The 21,916-nt window shown below is 46.5% G+C and overlaps 1 protein-coding gene across 3 annotated transcripts in view; it reads right to left on the reverse strand.

The window, feature by feature from the left end:
• LOC105866547 (liver carboxylesterase 1-like) overlaps positions 1–10,355 on the reverse strand; it is a 29,830-nt gene extending 19,475 nt beyond the window's left edge. Inside the window, exons 1-3 of one of the 3 annotated variants that reach the window (XM_012755947.3) lie at positions 10,094–10,355; positions 6,278–6,485; positions 2,310–2,454 (exon numbers count right to left, since the gene is read on the reverse strand). In XM_012755947.3, the coding sequence (XP_012611401.2) occupies positions 2,310–2,454; positions 6,278–6,485; positions 10,094–10,145 (405 nt within the window). In that variant the 5' untranslated portion in view covers positions 10,146–10,355. The remainder of the gene's footprint in view (positions 1–2,309; positions 2,455–6,277; positions 6,486–10,093) is intronic. The other 2 variants (XM_012755948.3, XM_075995650.1) reach the window with 2 other exon arrangements.
• Between the last annotated feature and the right edge of the window lie 11,561 nt (positions 10,356–21,916).

Raw genomic sequence — 21,916 nt, forward strand, 5'->3', positions numbered from 1 at the left:
CCACCTAGAATCCATTCCAGAAACTCTTCCAACACTTGACCAACATTATCTGTGAACCTGCTATGTTCTGGGGACTGTGACAGGAAGTGAAGGTGAGAGTGGACACAACGATTCACAATTCATGGTTCTCACATTTAAAGAGCTCACATAACAGGGAAGCAGTGGGAGGGACTAAAATAATTATTAATATACTGTATTAATAATATAATAATAATAACAGTTAGTTTTAAAAATGAACTTACAATATAAACTATGCTCCCAGTACTGTCTAAGCACTTTAAAATAAACCATCCATGAGGTAGATACCAATGTTGTACTGTTTGACAGGTTGGAAAACTGAGGCACCTAACCTGCCCAAGGTCACACAGCCCAGTGGTAGAAGCAGGACTGGGACCCACACAGTTGGTTCCATGTCCAGGTGCTGAGCTGCCCCAGCACACTGCAGCCAGTGGCCACAGCGCAGCACGTCTGCTGTCAGGTGGGGTAGGATACCCCCTTCCCCTCTGAGGTGTCACAAGTGCTTGCTTTTCATGTTTATCCAGGGGCGGAGACAAAGCTAGGCAGTGAGCATGGAGCACTCACACCTGCTGCCTCCCATTTCCAGGAAACAGAGGGTTAGAGAAGTTAAGAAATCGCTGACATCTCTCAGCTAGTCAAAGCAGAAGCAGGATTCAAACCCAGACCCTGCAGTTCTGGAACCCATGTCCGTACTAGAGGTTCTTCTGCCTGCAGCTCCCAGAGCCCCTGTTTGTCTGATCCCTGCCTCCCTCCTAGGGACGGGCTGAGGTTACTGTCATCTTTGAGTGACAGCTGAGCCCACGGGCTGGGCTTCGGTAACATGCTGAAGTCAGCATGTGTCTGTGCAGCCCGAGGGCAGGATCCCTGAGGGTGGGGCTGCTGGAAGTGGTTTCATGTTCCTCCTTCCCCGAACCCCAAGTCTAACCTTGCATTGGGGACACTGAGTACAAAGTAGAAGAATGAATGAATGAGGGAGGGAGGGAGGGAGTGAGCCTGTGTCCCCACTTCCTTGAGCCTTACAAAGCACATGTGGGCCAACACCTAGTCCCAAGTTCACAGACCTCCTCCCCCACTCCCAGTACCGTGCCAGGGTGCTCCTGGGACACTGGCTGGGTGCTGGCACCCTCCCCTGTCCACCCCTGCCATCACCTCCTTTTCCAGCAGAACCTCCCCTCCCCCATGACCCAGCCTGCAGCTGGCAGCCTGCCCATCTCTGGCCCTTCACTTATTTGGGCAATGCTGACTCACTGAGTCACCAGCCTATGCCAAAAACTATTAGGGAGGGAAATTAGCTGCATAAAATAACAGATGCTTTGCCAAAGGCAAAAGAAAGAGCTTCTGGGATTCTCTATCCCAGGCTCTGTCCCACACCTCTGTTACAGGATGGTGAAAGTTGTCACAGGTGGACCTTGGTGTGCTGGGGAAAGGCCACACACATGCTCAATGTCCTACTCCATGCCAAAGAACACTGGTTTGAAGATCAAAAAGCCTGAGCTCTGGTCCTGCCAGCCCCACTGCACAACCTCCACATTCCCCCATTTGGGCCTCAGTTTCTCTATATGTAATAGTAGAGTTGGGTCATTGGCTTTTCTTTAAGACCCCTTTCAGGTCTAACATTACTGGATATTATATCTCAACTGCTCTGAGCATCAGAGTAATCACTCTTGTCCTTCGGTTAGCATGAGAGAACTTGGGACAATTAAGACGTGCCTTACAGATGTATAGCAAAGTCCTCCAGTGGTTCCATGTCACTAGGGGAAGTGACATGTGGAAACTTGTGTTTCCCGTGTGAGCCTGCAGCCCCTGAGCAGGCCTGGCCATGCTGTCCCCTCCCCAGCTGCCTCCACCTGCACCCCAGCTGAGGAGGTGAATCGCTGATGCATGTAGGTGTCTAAGGTTCCCTGTGAGGCCAACTGGAACCTTTGGGCTGTTTTGCCCAGCCGGGCCTGGGTGATTGGGCACATCCACCATTGCTCTGCTCGTCAGTAGGTAGCCAGACACGCCTGGATGTTGAGAGCTGGTGAAAGCAACACGCTGGTACATTCCCCACACACGCCCCTCCCCACCACCCCCCAACTGTGACAAAGGGCAAGATGAGAATAAGAGGACCATTACTACTGACCTCCCTCACCTGCTCAACTGTTCCTTTCTATTCCAATGCATTTGTCACATTCTAACATGTCACATTATTCATTTACTAATTTGCATATGATTACTGTCTGTCTCACTGCACCAGAAGACCCCGTGGTAGTGGAAACAGCACGTCTGGGCCAGGGGTTCCCACCGCTTACCGGCAGCCTGCTGTTCTTCCTCAAGTCAGCAGGAGTGTAAATATTCAGGTAAAGACAGTCTTCGGAAAATGTGAGAAGAATGTTCTCCTTTCTGTTGGTAATGAGATTGGAGACCATCTGCCCTGCTACTGGGTCCTGGGGGCACCTGGGGAGGGGAGAAAGAGGAACTCCTCAGATTCAACCAGACCTGAGCAAGGTGTCTCCCAGGGCTGGGCCTGGAGCCTGTAATTGGACTTGCTGTTGCCAGACCAAAGACTCTGGAATGGAAAAGAGGCATCTGGGGTCCAGGTGGGGCCCCAGGACTCACTAAGGCCTCTCAAGGCCAAGCAGAGTGAGATGGGCTTGGCACCTCTCCCCTTCCCAGGGCTTTGGGATGCCCTGGCTCAAGGAGAGGAGACTGCAGAGATGCTGACCTTCCCTGGGAGGTGACATTTCCCAGTGTCTGTGGGGCGCTAGATGGTGGCTGCAGGGTGACCCTGTTCCTCCACCAGGTAAACATGTTCCAGTCTGGAAGAAGTATGGAAGTCCAGCATGGAAGAAGACTTCCATACACCATGAGAAGTCACTCAAGTGGCAGACAAATATTTAGGGTCTCCAACAGGTCAGGGGTATAATCTTTGTGGGACAACATCTCCATTCTAGTCCTGCCTCAGCCACTCATTTGCTGAGTAACATTGGGTGAATTCCTTTCCTGCTCTGGGCCCCAATCTGCCTGGTGTAAGTGAGGGGAGTGATTTCTAGAATGGTCTTGCAGCTCTGACATGCCAGGGTTCCATTATCAAGCCGTCCCTGGCAAGGGTTATTGGTTGCCCTGATGAAAGATCTCAAAGATCCAATGTAGACAAAAACTGGTAATATTCATTGAGTCTTCCAAGTGTGCCAGGCACTGTTTTAAGTACTCTTTATGTACTAATGTCTTTAGGCCTCAGGTCAGTCCCATTACGTAGGTTCTATTATTATCCCCATTATACAGATGAAAAACCTGAGGCACAGAGAAGTTAGAGAACCTGCCCAGGGCCACATAGCCAGGAAGATCCACACTATGTGGGATCTACATTTCCGAGCACACTATAAGCAATGTTCCTAGATCTCAATGTACCCAGGAGGTCTCTCACAAAAATTAACTCAAGCTGGGTAACAGACTTGAACCTTAGGTGTGAAACTATTAGAATTCTAGAGGAAAACATTGGAAATACTCTTCTAGACATTGGCCTAGGCAAAGAATTTATGAAGAAGACCCCAAAGGCAATCACAGCAGCAACAAAAATAAATAAATGGGACCTGATCAAATTACAAAGCTTCTCCACAGCCAGAGAAACTGTCAAGAGAGCAAACAGACAACACACAGAATGGGAGAAAATTTTTGCAAGCTACACATCCAATAAAGGGCTGATAACTAGAATCTATTTAGAACTCAGGAAAATAAGCAAGAAAAAAATCAAACAACCTTATCAAAAAAATGGGCAAAGGACATGAGCAGAAACTTTTCAAAAGAAGACAGAATAATGGCCAACAAACATATGAAAAAATGCTCAACATCTCTAATCATCAGGTAAATGCAAATCAAAACCACAATGAGATATCATTTAACTCCAGTGAGAATGGCCTTTATCAAAAAGTCCCAAAACAATAAATGTTAGCATGGATGCAGAGAGACAGGAGCACTCTTATACTGCTGGTGGGACTGCAAACTAGTTCAACCTCTGTGGAAAGCAATATGGAGATACCTTAAAGCAATACAAGTAGATCTAACATTTGATCCAGCAATTCCACTACTGGGCATCTACCCAAATGATCAAATGACTCTCTACAAAAAAGACACCTGCACTCGAATGTTTATAGCAGCACAATTCACAATCACAAAGTTGTGGAAACAACCCAAGTGTCCATCAATTCATGGGTGGATTAATAAAATGTGGTATATGTATATACCATGGAGTACTATTCAGCTCTAAGAAACAATGGTGATATAGCACCTCTTGTATATTCCTGGATAGAGCTGGAACCCATTCTACTAAGTGAAGTATCTCAAGAATGGAAAAACAAGCACCACATGTACTCACCAGCAAATTGATATTAACAGATCAACATCTCAGTGGACATATAGGAATAACGTTTAGGGTGTCAGGCAGATGGGAGGAAGGAGGAGGGGATGGGTATATACAAACACAATGAGTGGGGTATGCAATGTTTGGGGGATGGTCACACTTGAAGCTCTGACTGGAGGGGGGAGTGGGGAATGGGCAATATACATAACCTTAACACTTGTAACCCCATAATACGCTAAAATAAGAAAAAAAAGACTCTCAATATACCCAGGAGGTTGCATCGCAGCCCCACTGTGCACGTCAGAATGGAGGGACTCATGGGCCAGGACAACACAGCTGTCAGGTAGCAAAATCAGAGTCAACAAAGTGACTTCCTGATTTCCATTCAGGAGATTTGTCCCCAGATCAGCAAGAATAAGAGCAGAATATTCAGAAAAAAAAATTCAAATGTCAAAAAAGAAAGTGTTCAACTTCACTAGTACTCAGATAAATGCAAACTAAAAAGCAAAATAATTGTTTATTATTATTGTTTTGCCTATCCAATACCTAAAAATCATTATTTTAATATCACTAAATATTGGCAAGAGTCCAGTGAATGGAGGTTTCTTATATCAATGGAAGGAATGTAGTTGGAACATTTCTGGAGGGAAATTTAACAAGCACAGAATACTTTTGACTCAGATATACCATTTCTTGAAACTTTTTCTAAAATATTCTTGTATGTGCATAAAGATTTAATACAGGATGTTCACCACAGTGTTATTCATATTATCAAAAAATCAAAAACAACTTAATGACTCTAAGTATCAAATTGAGTAAATTAATTCTGATTCAATACTCAGTGTAATGGGGATATCCAATGTCAGCCTGTGTTATTTAATGGCATAGGTTGATGTTCATGATGTACTTATTAATGAGCAAGGCAGGCATCCAAACTATCTAAAGTGTGCAACAGACAAAAGACTGGGAAAACGTGATCTAAAATATGACCAGCAATTCTCTCTGACTGGTGGAATTGACCATGACTTTAATTTCCTTACTTTTCCTTCTCTGTGCTTCCTAGATTTTCTGTAATAAGTATGTAGTACATTTGCAATAAGAAAATAAAAACTGAATATTATTCTTAAGAGAAAGGAAAGGAAGGGAAGGAGAGAAGGCAGCCAGAGGTGGGCCCTGGAAATCCTGAGAAATGTCTTGCTGTGGAGGTGAATCATTGATGCATGTAGATGTCTGAGGTGCCCCAGGGGGCAGCTGTAAGGAAGACTGTAACCTGTGGGCTGTTTTGCCCAGCTTGGCCTGGGTGTTAGGGCACATCCACCATTGCTCTGCTCGTCAGTAGGTAGCTAGACATGCCTGGGCATTGAGGGCTTGTGAAAACAACACGCCTTTACATTCCCCACCCACACACACCCCCACCCACACCCCCAACTGTGCCAATGGGCAAGACAAGAGAATAAGAGGACCATTACTTCTGACCTCCCTCACCTGCTCAACTGTTCCGTTCTATTCCAATGCATTTGTCATATTCTAACATGTCACATTATTCATTTACTAATTTGCATATGATTATTGTCTGTCTCACTGTGCTATAACACAAGCTACCTGAAGCTAGGGATTTTACTTTTATTCATTAATGGATCCCCAAAAACCTAGAACATGCCTGGTACCCAGTAGGTGCTCGATAAATATGTGTTGATTATTAGACTCTAGCATAAATCTGAGAATTCTGGAATGTTCTTAACGTTCCACAGTATTCTTAAGGATTCCAGAACAAAGTACAAGCCACTTAACGTTCCACAGTATTCTTAAGGATTCCGGAACAAAGTACAAGCCAATCAGGGGGTTGCGGGACTCCGCCCTGCATCACTTTGGGGCAAACCTCCCCACTGAAAGGTGCCAACGCCAACCCCACAGGCTTACATGGGCGGGTAGGAGGTGGTGTTCTTCACAAAGTGCCACGGCTCTGCAGGCTGCGGCGGAGCAAACCTCAGGGATCCGAGCGGGGGCTTGGCAAAGGGCACTCCCAGGAACACGGCCACAGGCTGTGAGAATCCTTCCAGGTGGACGTGCTTCCCCCGGACTTTGCCATGCACGGTGGCCACCACAGGCGGCGAGGACGGGCGACCTGCTGGACAGTGAGAGGAAATGAGGACACGTCGCAGCTGCAAGGCTTGACCTGGATTCCAGGGGGCGTTTGCCACTTTATAGGCATCTGACCTTGAATAAGTCACTTAAGCCCTCAGGGCCTCAGTTTCTTCCAATGTGAAAAAGGGGTGAGGGTCACTGTCCTTCCTAACTCACAGAGCTGTTTTAAGGAGCAAATTGGAATGGGAGGTGGAAAAGCATGGAGTGAAAAACAAATGCAAGAAGGAGAGCTGCTGGGAAGAACAGGTCACTTGGTCTCCCTCTGAGAAGCCTCTGGAACATTCATCTATTACATCCTGCACTGGGCCGCATGCAGGGTGACAGGTGAACAGGAGGTGGCCCCTGGTCCCAGGACCACTGAACCTCACAGGGAGAATGAGCCACATACACACTCGAGCCTATATCCGGGAAGAAAGTGGTGGTGTCCTGGGAGAGGGACCTGTCAGGGGCTTCAGGAGGTAGAAGAGGGGCGAGGCCATCTGACTGGGGGCACGTGGAGGGGCTGGGACTTGCAGCAGGAGGGGCTGAATGAGGGGAGATGAAAGCAGGGGCTGGTGTGAAGCAGAGAGGAGAGAACGTGTCAGAGACAGCAAGATGCAGAGCCTGCCCGGGCAGGGCGAGTGGCCCGTGGGCACCAGGTGGAGGCTATGGGGAGAGGAAAATGACCCTGAGGTGACAGAGTTGCGGGTCAGGGAGGGCCCAGAATGCCAGGCTAAAGGCTGGGGTTTTATTTCACAGAAAAGTAAGCAGCGGGAGGTGTTCTGGAGGAAGGCACACAAGCTTGAGGAGGACTCTGCTATGGCTCAGAGAGGGACATGCAGAGGAGAGAGACGGGGGCAGAGTCCCGGCTGCTCCTCTCTGCAGAGCAGACCATTCTTCCCCCTGAGCTGACGTCCATGTCCCTGCAGCTTCCGAATCAGTCCTGGTTCCACCTGCCAGGGGACCAAGCTAATGTGACCTTCCGGGGCAGGTGGCCTTTCAGACACTTGATCATGCCACCCCCCCTCCCAGTCCTGTCTGGCCTCAGTGACCTTGATTTCTCTAAGCATCCTTCCCAGGATATTGTTTCCAGCCTCTTGTCCTCCCTGTTGAGCTGCTTTGGATACAGACAAACATCCAACATGTCTTTCAGTGTGTGTGGCCAGAACAGAAAAGAATAATCCAGATTTGGTCTCATAGGAGATTACCCAATGACATTAGAAACTCCTTATGCAAAAACTCCTTATGGTTACAAAACAGTATCTATGCCTCCTGTTATTAATAGCTAATCCTATACTGTGGACATTTAGGTTGTTATTTACTTTTGTCATTGCCAATTAAGACAACACTGAGATTAACTTCTTTGGAAGGCTATTCAATGAAGTAGCAATGATGTGGCCTTGCAGGTGACGTGTTTCGTTTGTGATTTCCAAGTTTTCTGCCCGAAACACAGATTCATTTTTATTATTAGAAGACATTTTTATGAAGAAATATTGCAATGCCTGTACAGGATTTTTGAAGGTCTCAGTCCTTGAGCAGATGTGGGGGACGTGAGAGGGAAGGAGATGCAAGAGCTGCTTGTGAGGCTGGCCCCAATTCAGACAGGGTCAGCGTCGGTGTCAGGGACAGATCCTGACAGAGATCCCACAGGACGTGGGCACTTAAGAGTGGAAGAAGGTTGGGTGAGGGGCAGAGTAGGTTCATCTTCCAGAGCGTGAGATGAGCGCCATCCATGTGGTGGCTTCACTCAAGAGGCCAGAGTGAGAGAGAAGAGAAAGAACTAACGATAAAACAGGGACAGCTACAACCGAGACTGAGAACATCCATCAGAGTCTCAGCAGGAAAACACCAGGCCTCACGGAAGCCCAGGAGAGAGGAGGAGGGTAAAGTACAGAGAATAACATACTAGGCCTGGCCTTTGTCAGCTCGGTGATAACCTTCAAAGGGGAGAGGAGGTCAGAAGCCAGAATGCCAAGGGTAGAAAGGCAGGGGGAGGGGTGGGAAGACACAGTCAAGAATGAGAACAACAGCAGTCACCACTATGTTTATATGTAGTGTGTACACAGTGGGCATTTGCTACGTGCCAGACATACATTCCAATTCATTTAAATTAATCCTCATCACCCTCTTAGCATAGCCAGCAGTGTGGCAGTCTCATAAATTAGCCCTAGAAAAATACTGCTAGGTAGGCATCAACGTGCCCATTTTACAGATGAGGAAACTGAGGAAGTGGTAGCACCGTGCAAGGACTTGCTAAAGATGGAAATGGATGGCACTGCCTGGGGTAACCAGAGGTGAAGGAATATTCCAGTCCATATTTGGTTCCTTTCTTACTCTGCCCTTACACGCAGTTCCAGGCTGTCTCTCACAGAGTCTCCCTGTCATAAAGACAGAACCCAGACAGGGCCTGGGCTGTCAGGGTTAATGGGGGACCCCTGGCTCTGGATGCAGGAGCCAGACATAGAACAGGGCGCGGTTACACAGGTAACCTTGAGCAAGTACATTCTTCTTTGGGAGTCTCAGTGTCTCCATCTACAAAATGGCACAGATGTAGCTCGAGGTCCCTCGCTGCCCCCTGCATTTCCCACGTCTGCCACTGTCTGTATTCTCAGCATTGCCACTGAGGCCTTGCTGGTTCTGGAGGCACTGTCCCTCCCGGGTCCAACCATCCCAGAGCCCACACGCCAACCACCTCTTTGATAGGTTCCTACGCCCTGGGCCACCATCCACCTGCCCTAGTCACTCCAGAGCCAGTGCCAGACAACTAGGGACAGCCTTGTGCCCCTATAGCCCCCCTGAAATTACTCAGTAGCCAGTGCTAAGCCTGCTACCTCGCCTTGCCTCTTCCAGCAGAATCCTAATAAAAGCTCTTGCCCACCCACCCCCCTGCTCTGGAGTTTCCCCTTGTGCCCCACCCCCACCCCAGTTTGTGCCCCTCCTCTGAGACTATGAGTAACAAACTGTCTTTTCAATGGCAATTGGCTCCTTATACATTGCTCTGACCATACCTCAAATTTTCTACCAGTGCACATGTAACAACACTCCTTTATTTACCCATCCTTTTCCTGCACTTCCTCTGTACCAGGCACTGTCCTAAGTGCTTTAGAAACATCCTATGTCATCCCCACATCAGCCCAATGAGGTAGGTACTGTCAACGTCCCCATGTTAGAGACGGGGTAACTGAAGCAAAGACATGTTAACTATCTTGCCTAGAGTCACACAGCTAGGAGTGCCCAGGCAGGATTCAAACCCAGGCACCAGAGTCCTTGCTTTCATATTCTGCTATGCTATCCTATAGTAATTGGCTATATCTGGACCAATAGTCACGGGGAAATTAAGCTGAGCTCCCCACGTTCCTCCTGTGTGAGGCATGAGGTTTGCCTGGCACCCTCCTGCCTGTGGCACCCGCAGCTGTGGTCTAGGAGTGTTGTCTCTCCTCCCTGCGCCTCAGCGATGGCCGAGGCTGGCTGCTCCGCCGATCCAAGTCCAGAGTTGGGCACCTCTGCAGAACCAGACCTGTAGTGCCTTTTGCCTGTACGTATCTGTGCCCACCTCAGCCCAGCACAAGGATTTCCATGCGCCCCTGATATATGCATTTCAGAGGAACTCACCCCAAATGCAGGAAGTGGTTACAGTGGCCAGGAAGAGAGCACAGAGCCACATCGCGAAGGACAGCAGCTCCCAGGGTCTGTGAGCTGTCCGGGTCTAGGTGCTGTGCTGATGGCTGTGCCTTCCTGCCCCACAGCCCAAGCGCCTGCCACTGGGCTCCCACCCCCACAGCCCAGTGATCCAGTCAGGGACAACAGAAAAGCTCTCTCCACTGTCAATGACCGCCCTGGAGGTCTGTTGGGACTGCAAAACCACTCCCATCTACACTTCACTCTCTTCTATTTAAATCCTTTACAGAGAGCCACAGACTTGCCAAACAGCTTGTTACATAAGGGTTTGCCCTTTGTGGGACTCTGACCTTAGGGCACTGGGAGGTTCCCGAAGGCCAGGCACAAGCAGGCAGGTGCCTTCAGGCAAGAAGGAGCTTAGGTCCACACAATGAACTTAACAATATTTATAGCAACTGACAGCCATACAAGGGCTCAGCTGGGCAACTGAGGGCACATCTCTTAGCTTCCCTGGGCTTATATTTCACAGAGTTCAAGGCTCTTAAGTTTCAAAATGATCTTAAATCCCATCTAGTCCCCTTCTGATACCTAAAGTTACTGTACAGTGTTCTTCCCACCTGACCTGGCTTCCTGTCACACAACTCCAGGGTCAGGGAACTCACAACTCTCAAAGCAAGGATTTTTGGACAGAAGGTAAAAATGAACGTTATTTCTCCACAGTCCCTCGCTATAACCACCCATCCGTGTATCCATTCATTCTTTGAACATTTCCCAAAATGCCCGACACTTGGGCGGGTGTTATGGACACGAAGGCAAACTCAAGACAGAGTTCATCCTATCAAGGAGCTCATGATTAGTAGTAAGACAGATGTGTGTGTGGGGAGGGGGGGCTTGCAATGCTTCTGAAAGCACCAAATTGGGGGGTACAAAGTGCTCTGGGTACACCTGGGAAAGTGCCATTTACAAGCTGCTGGGGACACAAGGAAGACACTCGAAGGCCTCTTTCCTAGGATCATCAAATGTCCAACAATATGGAATCTTTAAATACACCCTGGTACAGCTGGTTAAGGAAATATTAATATTATGTTCTCACTCAAAGTAGTGATACACATGCGTATATATTGACAAGGAAAAACAGTTACAATCTAGTGGGAAAGGATCAAAAAAGGTGATAAAACTATTGTGCCTGCTTTGGGAAACGGTTTTACAGGTCCTGGAAAAGTTAAGCACAGAGTTACCATGTGACCCAGCAATTCCACTCCTAAGGTAGATTATCAAGAAAATTGAAAATGTGTTCATAAAAAACTTGTAGTCAAATAATAGTATATTCATAATAGCAAAACAGTGAAAACACCCCAAATGCCCATCAACTGATGAATGCATGAATAACATGAGGTCTATCTGTATAGTGAAATATCACTCACCTATGAAAACAACATGCTATAAGACAGATGAAACTTGAAAACACTATGCTCAGTGAAAGAAGCTAGGCACAAAAGACAGCATATTGTACGGTTATTTTTACATGAAATTTCCAGAATGGATATTTCCGTGGGGACGGAAAGTAGATCAGTGGTTGCCGGGTGCTGGGAAGAGGGAAATGAGGGGGACGCAGAGTGACTGCTAATGGGCATCGGGTTTCTTTTTGGGGCAGTAAAAATATTCTGGGATAGATGATGGGGATGTTTGCACAACCTTATGAATATACTAAAGCAATGTATATCTACTAGCAATATACATCTTTACTTGCATAGGAAAATTCTGTAAGATTAGACATCTAATTAGTATTATAAGAACTGTAGTGGTAATATTGTATTTTTACTTATCTGTACTTTCCATTTTTATTATTCATACATTCACTTAACAAATATTTATTGAGTGCTCCCTGGCGGGCAAATACTGGGAGTTTTGTGTACAGGATCTCCGTTCTCAAAACACCCCTGTGAAATTGGTCCTAGGATCTCCTGAAGCTCAGTGTGGTTAAGGACCTGCTGGGAGGTCACACATCCAGTAGGAGGCGCTAAGCACTGCACACAGGCTGCGTGGCTGCACAGCCCACATGCTTAAGCCCTCTGCTTTGGTGTCCATTCATGACAAACCACCTTTGTTGTTGCCCAAGCACAAGCTTGATGGCCTGCGGGAATCTCCTGCAGCCTCTCCCTTCTGGCTTCTCCTCCCTCCACCTCCCCCCTGCACAGTAACCCTGCCTCCCTGCTGATCCCTCTGGGTCCTCCAGGTTGCCAGGAAGGGTAGCGAGCTGCCTGCAGCCTGGAGCTACGCAGAGGGCCAGAGGGCGGTAGACGGTTGGAGATGGGAGCACTAGGGTTCTTGGGAGATAAATACCTCCGTGTATTCTGTTCCCACAGTCTATTCTTAGGATTAAGCTCCAGGCACCCACAGTGGGATCGGACTTCATATCGGACCCTTGACTGGCTGTTTTCCCTTCCCCACCTCACCTTCCCTCTCCCATTCCTGTCTCCTGCTTGTGCTTCAATCCCTGACTCAGTTTGCTTCTGGGGAAAGACAAAGGGTCCTTAGCCCTGTAGCCAAATGACCCACGTGGTCTGTTATGGGTTGAACTGGGTCCAGCCAATATTCATATGGGGAAGCCCTAAACCTCAGTAACTCAGAATGTGACTACATTTGGATACAGGGACTTTAAAGAGGTGATCACACTAAAATAAGATCACTAGAGTGAACCCTAAACCAGTCTGACTGGTGTCCTAACATGAAGAGGAAATTTGTACCCAGAGAGATGCCAGGGACACGTGTGCACAGAGGGGTGACCATGTGAACACTCAGCAAGAAGGTGGCCTCCTGAAAGCCAGGGAGGAAGGGCTCAGAGGAGCCCAACCCTGCCATCACCTTGAACTTGTACTCCCAGCCTCCAGACTATGAGAAAACTAATATCTGTTGTTTAAATCACCCATTCTGTGACATTTCACTCTGGCAGCCTGAGCCAACTAATCCGTAGTCCCAACTCCATTCCTTTCTTCATGTCCAGAGGAGACTAAGGCCCAGAGCTGGGAAGGGCTGCCTCAGCTCACACAGCAACTTGATGGCAAAGTCAGGACCAGAAAGGAGGCTTTGACTTCTGCCATGTCATGGATGAAATGGACGGCAGCCATTTCTCTTGCTTCGACACACTGGGGCAGTGTTCTAACTGCCAACCTTATCACGGGGCAAAACACCTTGATCTTGTCCACAGTGGCATAGCCAGTTCACTGGTCCAGGGTGAGGGTGGTAGGGTGGAGGGGTTAGAAAAGGCCAGAGGAGGAGGCGGGTGCCTGGAGAGCTGTGTTCTGTTTCCACTGTCATTTGGCAAGCTTGGGCAGACCAATACTGATATCAGGAAGGATTGGGCAACCAGCAGCCATAATGCACATGCCAATCCCAGAGATGTCCATGGGTTCTTGCCCAAGGCCGTAGGTTGTAGCTGAAAAGAAGTTTCTGGAAACTCACATTCAAAAAGGGATACTCATTAGCACTCAATCTAGCCATGTGGCAGGCTGGTGAGGGAGCTCTGTGGTGGAGGTGGGGACTTGGTGACAGCATTAGAATCAGTCTCCAGAGGTAACTGGCCTGGTCTAGAGTTCCTTCCCTCCATTAGTTTAATGAAAAAAAAAAACACAGCTAATAAGGAGCATGCTTTAAAGTTGTACACCATCTAAAATGATGTTACTTATTAACTCCAGCAATAAGTGCACTATACTTTGATTAACATTGAGCTTTGCTATTTCTTTGATTCAAATCTCAAGAGCCTACTTGCAAATGCATTCCCTATAAATGCATTACTCTACAATGTCTTCTGCTGTGCACTGAAGAATAAAAAAAAGAACAAGGGTGATTCCGAAAAATATATAAAAATTTAGAACCAGGAAAGCTAAATTTCAATTACAATGTATAAAAGGCTTAAACAATTCAAACTATAGGTTATATTATAAATGCCTTGGTGAATAAAGTGACCCCAGTATAGCGAGGTGTTTTGTGTTTTCCTGCCCTGAGAATTATCGGTGTTCATATGCATGAATGCCCAGAACTGTCTGTGGTATCTCCTGATGGGACTGGGCATTAAGAGATGGGCAGGATTTGGAGAAGCAGAGGAGACATTGGCAGTGGAACAAGGTAGGTTTAGGGGCTGCTTGGGGAGGCCAATGGTACTGGGCGTGTGAATAGTGGACAGAGATCGTGATTGCAAACTAAAGGAAGAGACTTCATCCCTGGACAATGGGGAGCATTGAAAGGCTTTAACCCTGGAAATGACAAATGACAAGGACATTTCAGAAAGTAGAATCTGGCAGAAGCAGACAAGCCATTTGGAGGATCAGCAGGGTTAGTCTGAAGGGAAACCTCCTAAACACTGTGTAGGAGGATGGAGGGTGAGCTCCCCTTTCCAAAGATGGTTAAGTTGTCTGCGTGTGAAAGCTTGGCCTTTTGGGTTCACAGAGGACTCAACAAGAATAAAGCACATAAGTTCTCTAAAAATCTGGAGGGCACAAAGCTTGGCCATTGGCAGTCATCTCCTGATCTGTCGTCCTTGCCATAGCTAAATAATAATACAAGCTATATTTGAAAACACATTCTCTAGAAATAATTCTGAACGAGCACAAAGATAAATGTATTAGATGCTAACCTCAGTGAACTTGACAATAATAAAAATTATAATAATTTGAAAAACCAAAACTAGTAACTGGTTATATGATTTGTTGAGTAGTCATAACATAGGATGCAATGTAACCATCAGAAATATAGAGAAATATTTTTGTTAAATGTTTTTTTGTAAAGAAGCAGTTTACTACTTCCTGTGAAAGACAAGTTCCTTTCCAGGGCCTCTATGGAACAATCAATTTCCTTGTCTTCTAGAGACCCCCTGAGCGCCGTCTGTTGTCGCCTTCCATGTTCAAACCCAGAAATGGCCTGCCGAGTTTTTCTCACTTCCGCCTGCCCCTTCCACATTTAAAGGTCCCTTGTCAGTACACTGGACCCACCTGCATTATCCAGGACAATGTCCTCATTTTAGCTACCTTAATAGCTAAAATACCTTCGTACCCTGAGAACACAACATATTCACAGGTTCCAGGAATCAGGGTGTCCATATTCCAGGGGACCATTATTCTGCCTATCACACTCCCCTTCTGCCTCCATAGGTATTTCCCCCAATAAATCTCTTGCACATCTTGTCCTATCCAGCCTTCTCCTTATCTGGGGACTCAACTAAGGCAAGTGGAGCCAGAAGTGGTTTGAGAAAACAGATTTTGGGACTGCATTACTCACAGCTGACAAGCAAACAACATTGTTATGAGGGTCAGATGGGGCACCACCCTGGCAAAGTGGTGGCCCAATTGCTAAAAACTTCACTGTTCATGACCTTGGAAAAATATCTGGTGGGGGGAATTTGAAAGATAGGGAGGGAATGTGCCAAAAAGATGGTGGATCCATTTCTAGTTATATACTGAAGAGAAATGAAAACATGTCCACACAAATGTTCACTGCAGCATTATTCATAATAGCCAAAAGGTGGAAACAGCTTAAATATCTAGCAACTGAGAAATGGATAAACAATACATGGCATAGCCATAAAATGGAATATTATTCAGCCATAACAAGGAATGAACCATTTATATGTGCTACAGCATTATGTAGTAGATTGAAAGGTGTCCCCCCAAATGACATATCTTTGTCCTCACTCCTTGAACCTGTGAATGGGACCTTATGTGGAAACAAGGTCACTATATGAGGTAGTTAAGGATCTCAAGAAACTTGTTAGAATGACTCAAAATGCTGGAAAGTGCTACCCTTATCATTACTGGTTTGTTATAAAGATGCAAATGAGCAACTAGGTGAAAAGACACATAGGAAATCAAACGTCTGGCCAGTTAGTGGTGAAGCTTCCAGGTCTGCTCCAGGCATATTACTCTCAGTACATTAATGTTTTCACCAACCAGGAAGCTTACTGAGCCCCATGTTTCAGAGCTTTCATATCAGGTTTAAGTACATAGGCAACACTTGGTAATTATTGAAAAATTTGTCTAATAAGATTGTAGGAGAAAATAACCATGTTTACATATTCATACATTTATAGCACTTATCTTATGCTTGAATAAAAAGCAGCACATCTTGTCAGGATTTTTACTTCATTTTGTTTTTAATCTGCATCATACCATTCTTCAATATTAAACATTTCTGGTGAAATCTCCACTGTCCAATTTGTGCTATATGTATGTACTTGCTAGTGATTGTCAACTCTTCCTCCTCTTACAAAATTATAGCTTAAAAAATTATTCACTGATTGTTAAAGGAATACATAGATATTAAAATAATGTAGTACAAATTATATTGGAAAAACATTATCACAACAAAAAATTACAAAAGTGAAGAGAGAAATAAATCAAGAAGTCTTTAGGATTTACGCAATGTAAAAAAACCTATGAAAAGCTGTTGAGGGACATTTAAAAAAGACTTAAATTGAGACGCATAATATTTATCTGGATAGACTGATTCAAGAGATTGAGTCTCAGTTAAAATAAATTCTCTTAACCTAATTACTATGAAAATCTCACTAAGAATTCCTTTTAACTTAGCATATTGATTAAAAATTCACCTAATATAGAGGTGAACATTGCAAAGGAATATGAAAGGAAAGAATAAGGAGGGGAACTTTGGAATTTTAATCTATATTAAAAATAGGTTTCATAATTAAAGAACTCAACATAGTGGTATAAGGAGTCGAGAAGCAAACCATTCAAGGAAACAGAATGAAAAACCAGAAAGAAACCAAAAAATACTTACCTAAGCATTTATGGTAAGATAAAATAACATTTTAACTTACTGAGGAAAGATGGATTGTTTGGGAAAGTGATTAGCCATTTAAAAAAATTTTTTAAATGTTTCTCATGCTTTAAAATTAATCATCCATTGATTAAAGTTTTAATCCAGGAGAAAAATAGTAAAAAATAAAAGTAAGGAAAAGATATACCTATCGCTGGTCAAAGGGGAGGGAAGCAGGCGTACAGAAATGCGGTTTCATTTATCCTGGAGACGAGGCACTGGTTTCTCATAAGTTTGCACTTGATGGCACAATCTCTGAAATCATGAAAACGGCCTTTGGTTCTTGCATCCGATACATTCCCATGGAGAATGTCTGGGACCAGAGAATGGGGAAAGGAAGTAAACTGAGGGAGAAGGATATTTGGAGAGTTTCCTTTTTCTTTTTTCTCTCAAATGTGTACTCAGTATCAAGCAACAGGACACCATGCTTTAACACTACAGAACAATGAAACCCTAGAGTTTCAAAAGACTACCATATTATTTGCACTTGTAATTGGCTTCTCTTCATATGTTCATCGAGAAGGGAAAAAAATTAGCGAATGCCTGAAAGATACAATTAACTCTACGGAAACCTTTGAAATGAAAGGTGAGGCCAGGCAGACCTCAAAGTGTCCGCACAAAGGAGAACTGGGGAAGCAGCTTTATGGGAATTGCCACTTTCTGTCCCAGCTTCATGTTCTCACTAACCACCACTCCCTGTACTTCCTTTCCTCCCCGCCCTCTCCCTTGGGAAACTCTCTTTCTTGGGTCACCACCCGCAGAAGTGCGTGAAGCAGGGGTCCAGGGCGGCCTCTGCTGTCGGCTCTGGCAGGTGCTTTTCCTGCTCCGGCTGCGGGCGAGGACCCGGCAGGCGACAGGCGGGCAGCGCGGCCCCCGCAGCCCCTGAGCGCGCCCGCAGCGGCGGCGGCGCAGGGCGGGAACGGCCCCTCAGCCCGTCTCCGTGGCCGCTGAGGGACCCGCGCGGGCGGCCCCTTCCCGCCCCGCGCCGGTGCTGTCCGGGGCGCGCTGGGACGTGCGGCGGCGCGGGGGAACCTGCAGGCGGCCAGGGTCAGCCCGCCAGCCCCACGCCCCGCCCCGCCGGCCGCCCGCACGCGGCCCTCACCTCGCCCCCAGCCCGCCGGCCGCAGAGACGCCCTGGCAGCGGCAGGACAGGATCCAGTCAGGGACTCAGCCCCATCCCCGCTGGCCACTGAGCCTCTGCACTGGCAGCCACTGCGCTCTGTGCGCGACACAGAGGTCGGTGTCGGCCAGTGCTGTCAGCCAAGTCCTCAGGCCGGGCGGGCGGCCCTGTCAGAAAGCCTGAGGAACTCCAGGGAGAACCCCACCAGCAGCGCGGGAACCCAAGCTAGTGCCCTCACCTGCACGCTGGGAGCGCCCACAAGAATTTCTGAGACCTGCTACCCTCAGTGTGTTTGCGCATGCCTGGGGATGCCAGGCTCAAGGGCGCATGCGCACATCATGCTCGACGGCTTCCTTGGCCTTAGGTGGTCTGAGATCCCAGGAGGAAGAGTTTACTAGTTGGAGCAGCAGGCAGACCGGGTTGGCTTTCTGCTGCTGCGCTCTGGAGTTGCTGAAAAGTGTGGAGGGGAGGCGGTGACCATCGAGTGGGAGCTGAGGTGGCTCGAAGACAATGGCTTCTTCCCTCAAGAAGCTTTTTGGCTTGGCTGGCAAGAAAGACCCGCAGCCGGCCTCTGGACAGCAAGAGGGAGCTGAGCTGGCTCCAAAGACAATGGCTTCTTCCTCGAAGGTTAACATCACTAATCATCAGATAAACGCAAAGTAAAACCACAATGAGATAGCATCTTATACCAATCAGAATTGCTATTATTAAAAAGACAAAAAAATAAAAAATGTTGGCAAGGATGCCAGAAAAATGGGAACTCTCTTACTGCTGGTGGGACCATAAATTAGTGCAGCCTCTCTGGAAAAAAGTATGGAGATTTCTCAAAGAACTGAAAAGAGAAGTACCATATGCTCCGTGATCCCACCACTGGGTTTCTACCCAAAGGAAAATAAATCAATATATAAAAAAGATATCTGTACTTGCATGATTACCTACCACCAATGACTCAATCAATCATGCCTATGTAAGGATACTTTCATAGCAACGCCTAAAGACAGCGTTTGGGGTTACCAGGTTACCGAACACATGAGGGTGCTGGGAGCACAGTCCACCCCAGAGAAGGCCCCATCCCCCATACCTTGCCCTGTGCATAGTTTCTATCTGACTGTTCATCTCTGCCCTTTGGGATAGTCTTTAAAATAAACCTAAAAGCATAAGTATTTCCCTGAGTTTTGTGAGCTATTCTAACAAAAAATCACACACTTAATGTGATCACAGGAACCCTCAGTTTACACCCTGTTGGTCAGAAGTGCAGGTTCCTGCAGGCCAGCTCTCCCTGTGTTCTCACTTGCAGTTCTCCAAAACATACATAGAATACTCTGGGAATGCAACATGTTGAGATTGGGGGACTGGTTGTTGCAGTCCAGGCTCTATCTCTGTCCCCCACCACTAGAAACAGGATGCCCTTCAACACTTTAGTCCCCAAGGTATAAAACCCCAGGCAGGCTGCTTTCCAGGGTCCCTCAGCTGTGGTGAAAGCGGAAAATGTGCAGATAAGACTTCCCCACCCCTGGCAGCTTTCCCGAGCGTTGGGGTCCAGCTTCCAGAGAATTGTAGGCTTCATTTGTCCCTTGCTATTTATTATGTAAGTCACAAACCCACTTCATGTAGCTTGTGTGGGGGGCTGTTCTGTCCCACCAGACTCACTGACCAGTGCACAGTGAGCCGGCTTCACAGTTGCAACCTGGGACTTGTCACTGGCATCTGCCATGGGGGCAGTCTTGTGGGACTGAACCCTTAACGTGTAGGATCTGATGCTACCTGCAGGGAGATAGTGTCAGAAGGGAATGGGCGTGCAGGACACTCACTTGGTGTCCAGTGGAGACATGATGTGTGGGGACAAACTCCCACGTCTGGTGGCAGAAGTGAGGTATTGAGGTGAGTGTGAGCATAGAGGGGGGAAAACAGTTTTGTGTTTGTTTTTTATTCGGGAATCTTAGATTAGCCCAGGCTAGAGGCAAAAGCTAGACCCGTTGCAGAGAAATGCCATGTACCTTGCATTTCCTGAGCACTTCTGAGGGACCAGGAACTGGGTTAGTTTTGTCTTGGAGGCTGGGGAGGCCGCCTGGGCTAGAAGGCATTTAACCTCAGTTGGAAGGAGGAATAAGATTTGAGAAGGCTCCTCCCATATGGCTCCCATCTGATTAGGACTCTAGAGGTTGAGAGAGCCAACACACCAGCCTTCACGCTGTCCCTAGATGTGTCAGCACCGTACAGTCACCACTACTGGGGACCTTGGCTGGGAGCCTTGTCCTGGGTTGTGGTCCAGGCTCTGCTCCTGAAGCAGGGGTGGCTGTATGGGCACCACCCACAAGGGGGCAGCAGAGAACCATCAGCCAAGTGGGTGCCCTTGGCCAGACTCAGGTCACTGAATTAGAGATCAGGGCAGACCCAGATAAGGACTTTTAAAGAATGTCCTGGGTAGCAAAGCAGGATCACTTTGCATGTAAGGACTCAGGCTCTTGATCTAGACTGCTCGGATTCATATCCCGGCTCTATCACCAGGGCTGTCTTCATGGGTGTGAGACCTGTGTAGTCACATGTTGTTTTAATGCTGTGCCATTGCTGTCTTGAAACTCTTTATAATTTTTAAACTAGGCGTCCCAAATGTTATTTTGCATAGGAAATTGTGTAGCTGGTCCTGTGTGTCACTTATTAGCTGAGTTTTCTTGGGTCTTGTGTGGACTTTCCTGGAGTTGATAATAAGTATTCACTTCCTAGGGTTTCTCTGAAGGTTATTTGAGTTAATATGGAGAGTAGTTTATACTGAAAACACCTAGTAAGTGTTCAGTACCTTTTAGTTACCATTATTGATCCAAGAAAGTTGACCCAAACCTGGGGGCAGGCCTGAAGGCCAAGTGGGATCTTGGCTTCACATGAGAAAGAATTCAAGAGTGAGCTTCTGTATTAGAGCAACAGCAAGTTTTTCAAAGTCTTTAGAGGTTGTCCTGGATATACAATACACATCTGTGATGAATCACACTATGCCTTCAAGTAATATAATGCCATCCACACAAAGTATAACGACCTTACAACAGTGTACTTTAAATTCCTACTTTCCATCTTTTGTGCTATTTCTGTCATTATTTTGCTCTTACATACACTCTAAACCAGGGCTCCTCAAATTTTTAAACAGGGGGCCAGTTCACTGTCCTTCAGACCGTTGGAGAATGTGCACCATGGGCCTGGGACGAGTCGGCTGCTAAGCAGGACAGGCAGCTGTGGAAAAAACACCTGGCTGGCCAGATAAATGTCCTAGGAGGCCGACATGTGGCCCACAGGCCGTAGTTTGAGGATACCTGCTCTGAACTCACAGTTCTTTGGTACATTTTTGTCACAGACAATGATTTAATACACAAAAGAAATATCTTACCTTTATTTCAAAGATTTCTGTAGAGTTCACATCTTTGGCATAGATACAGATTTTTTCTTGTATCAGATACCTTTTGCATGAAGAACTTCCTCTCATATTTCTTGTAGCACAGGGATGCTAATAATAAATAAGTTGTTCTTTTTCTCTATTTTTGACAAATATTTTTTCTAGATAAAGCAGTCTGAATTGGAAATTTTTTCTTTTGGCACTTTAAAGATGCCTCCCCTTTAAATATTTATTTACTTATTGATTGATTGATTGATTTACATATTTATTTATTGGCTTGCAGAGTTTACAATAAGAAATTTGCTGTAATTCTTTTCTTTTTTTTCTCTGTATGTAATGTCTTTTCCCTCTGGTTGCCTTCAATTTTTTCTCCTTATCTGTCTAAACATGTATGTTGATTGCTGTTGTTTAATCTTATATGGGGTTCTGTGAGATTCTCAGATCTATACTGTGACGTCTTTCGTTATTTTTGGAAAATTCTCAGCCA

The sequence above is a fragment of the Microcebus murinus genome, chromosome 20 (genome assembly GCF_040939455.1).
Source record: "Microcebus murinus isolate Inina chromosome 20, M.murinus_Inina_mat1.0, whole genome shotgun sequence".
In the NCBI taxonomy this organism is placed as follows: domain Eukaryota; kingdom Metazoa; phylum Chordata; class Mammalia; order Primates; family Cheirogaleidae; genus Microcebus; species Microcebus murinus.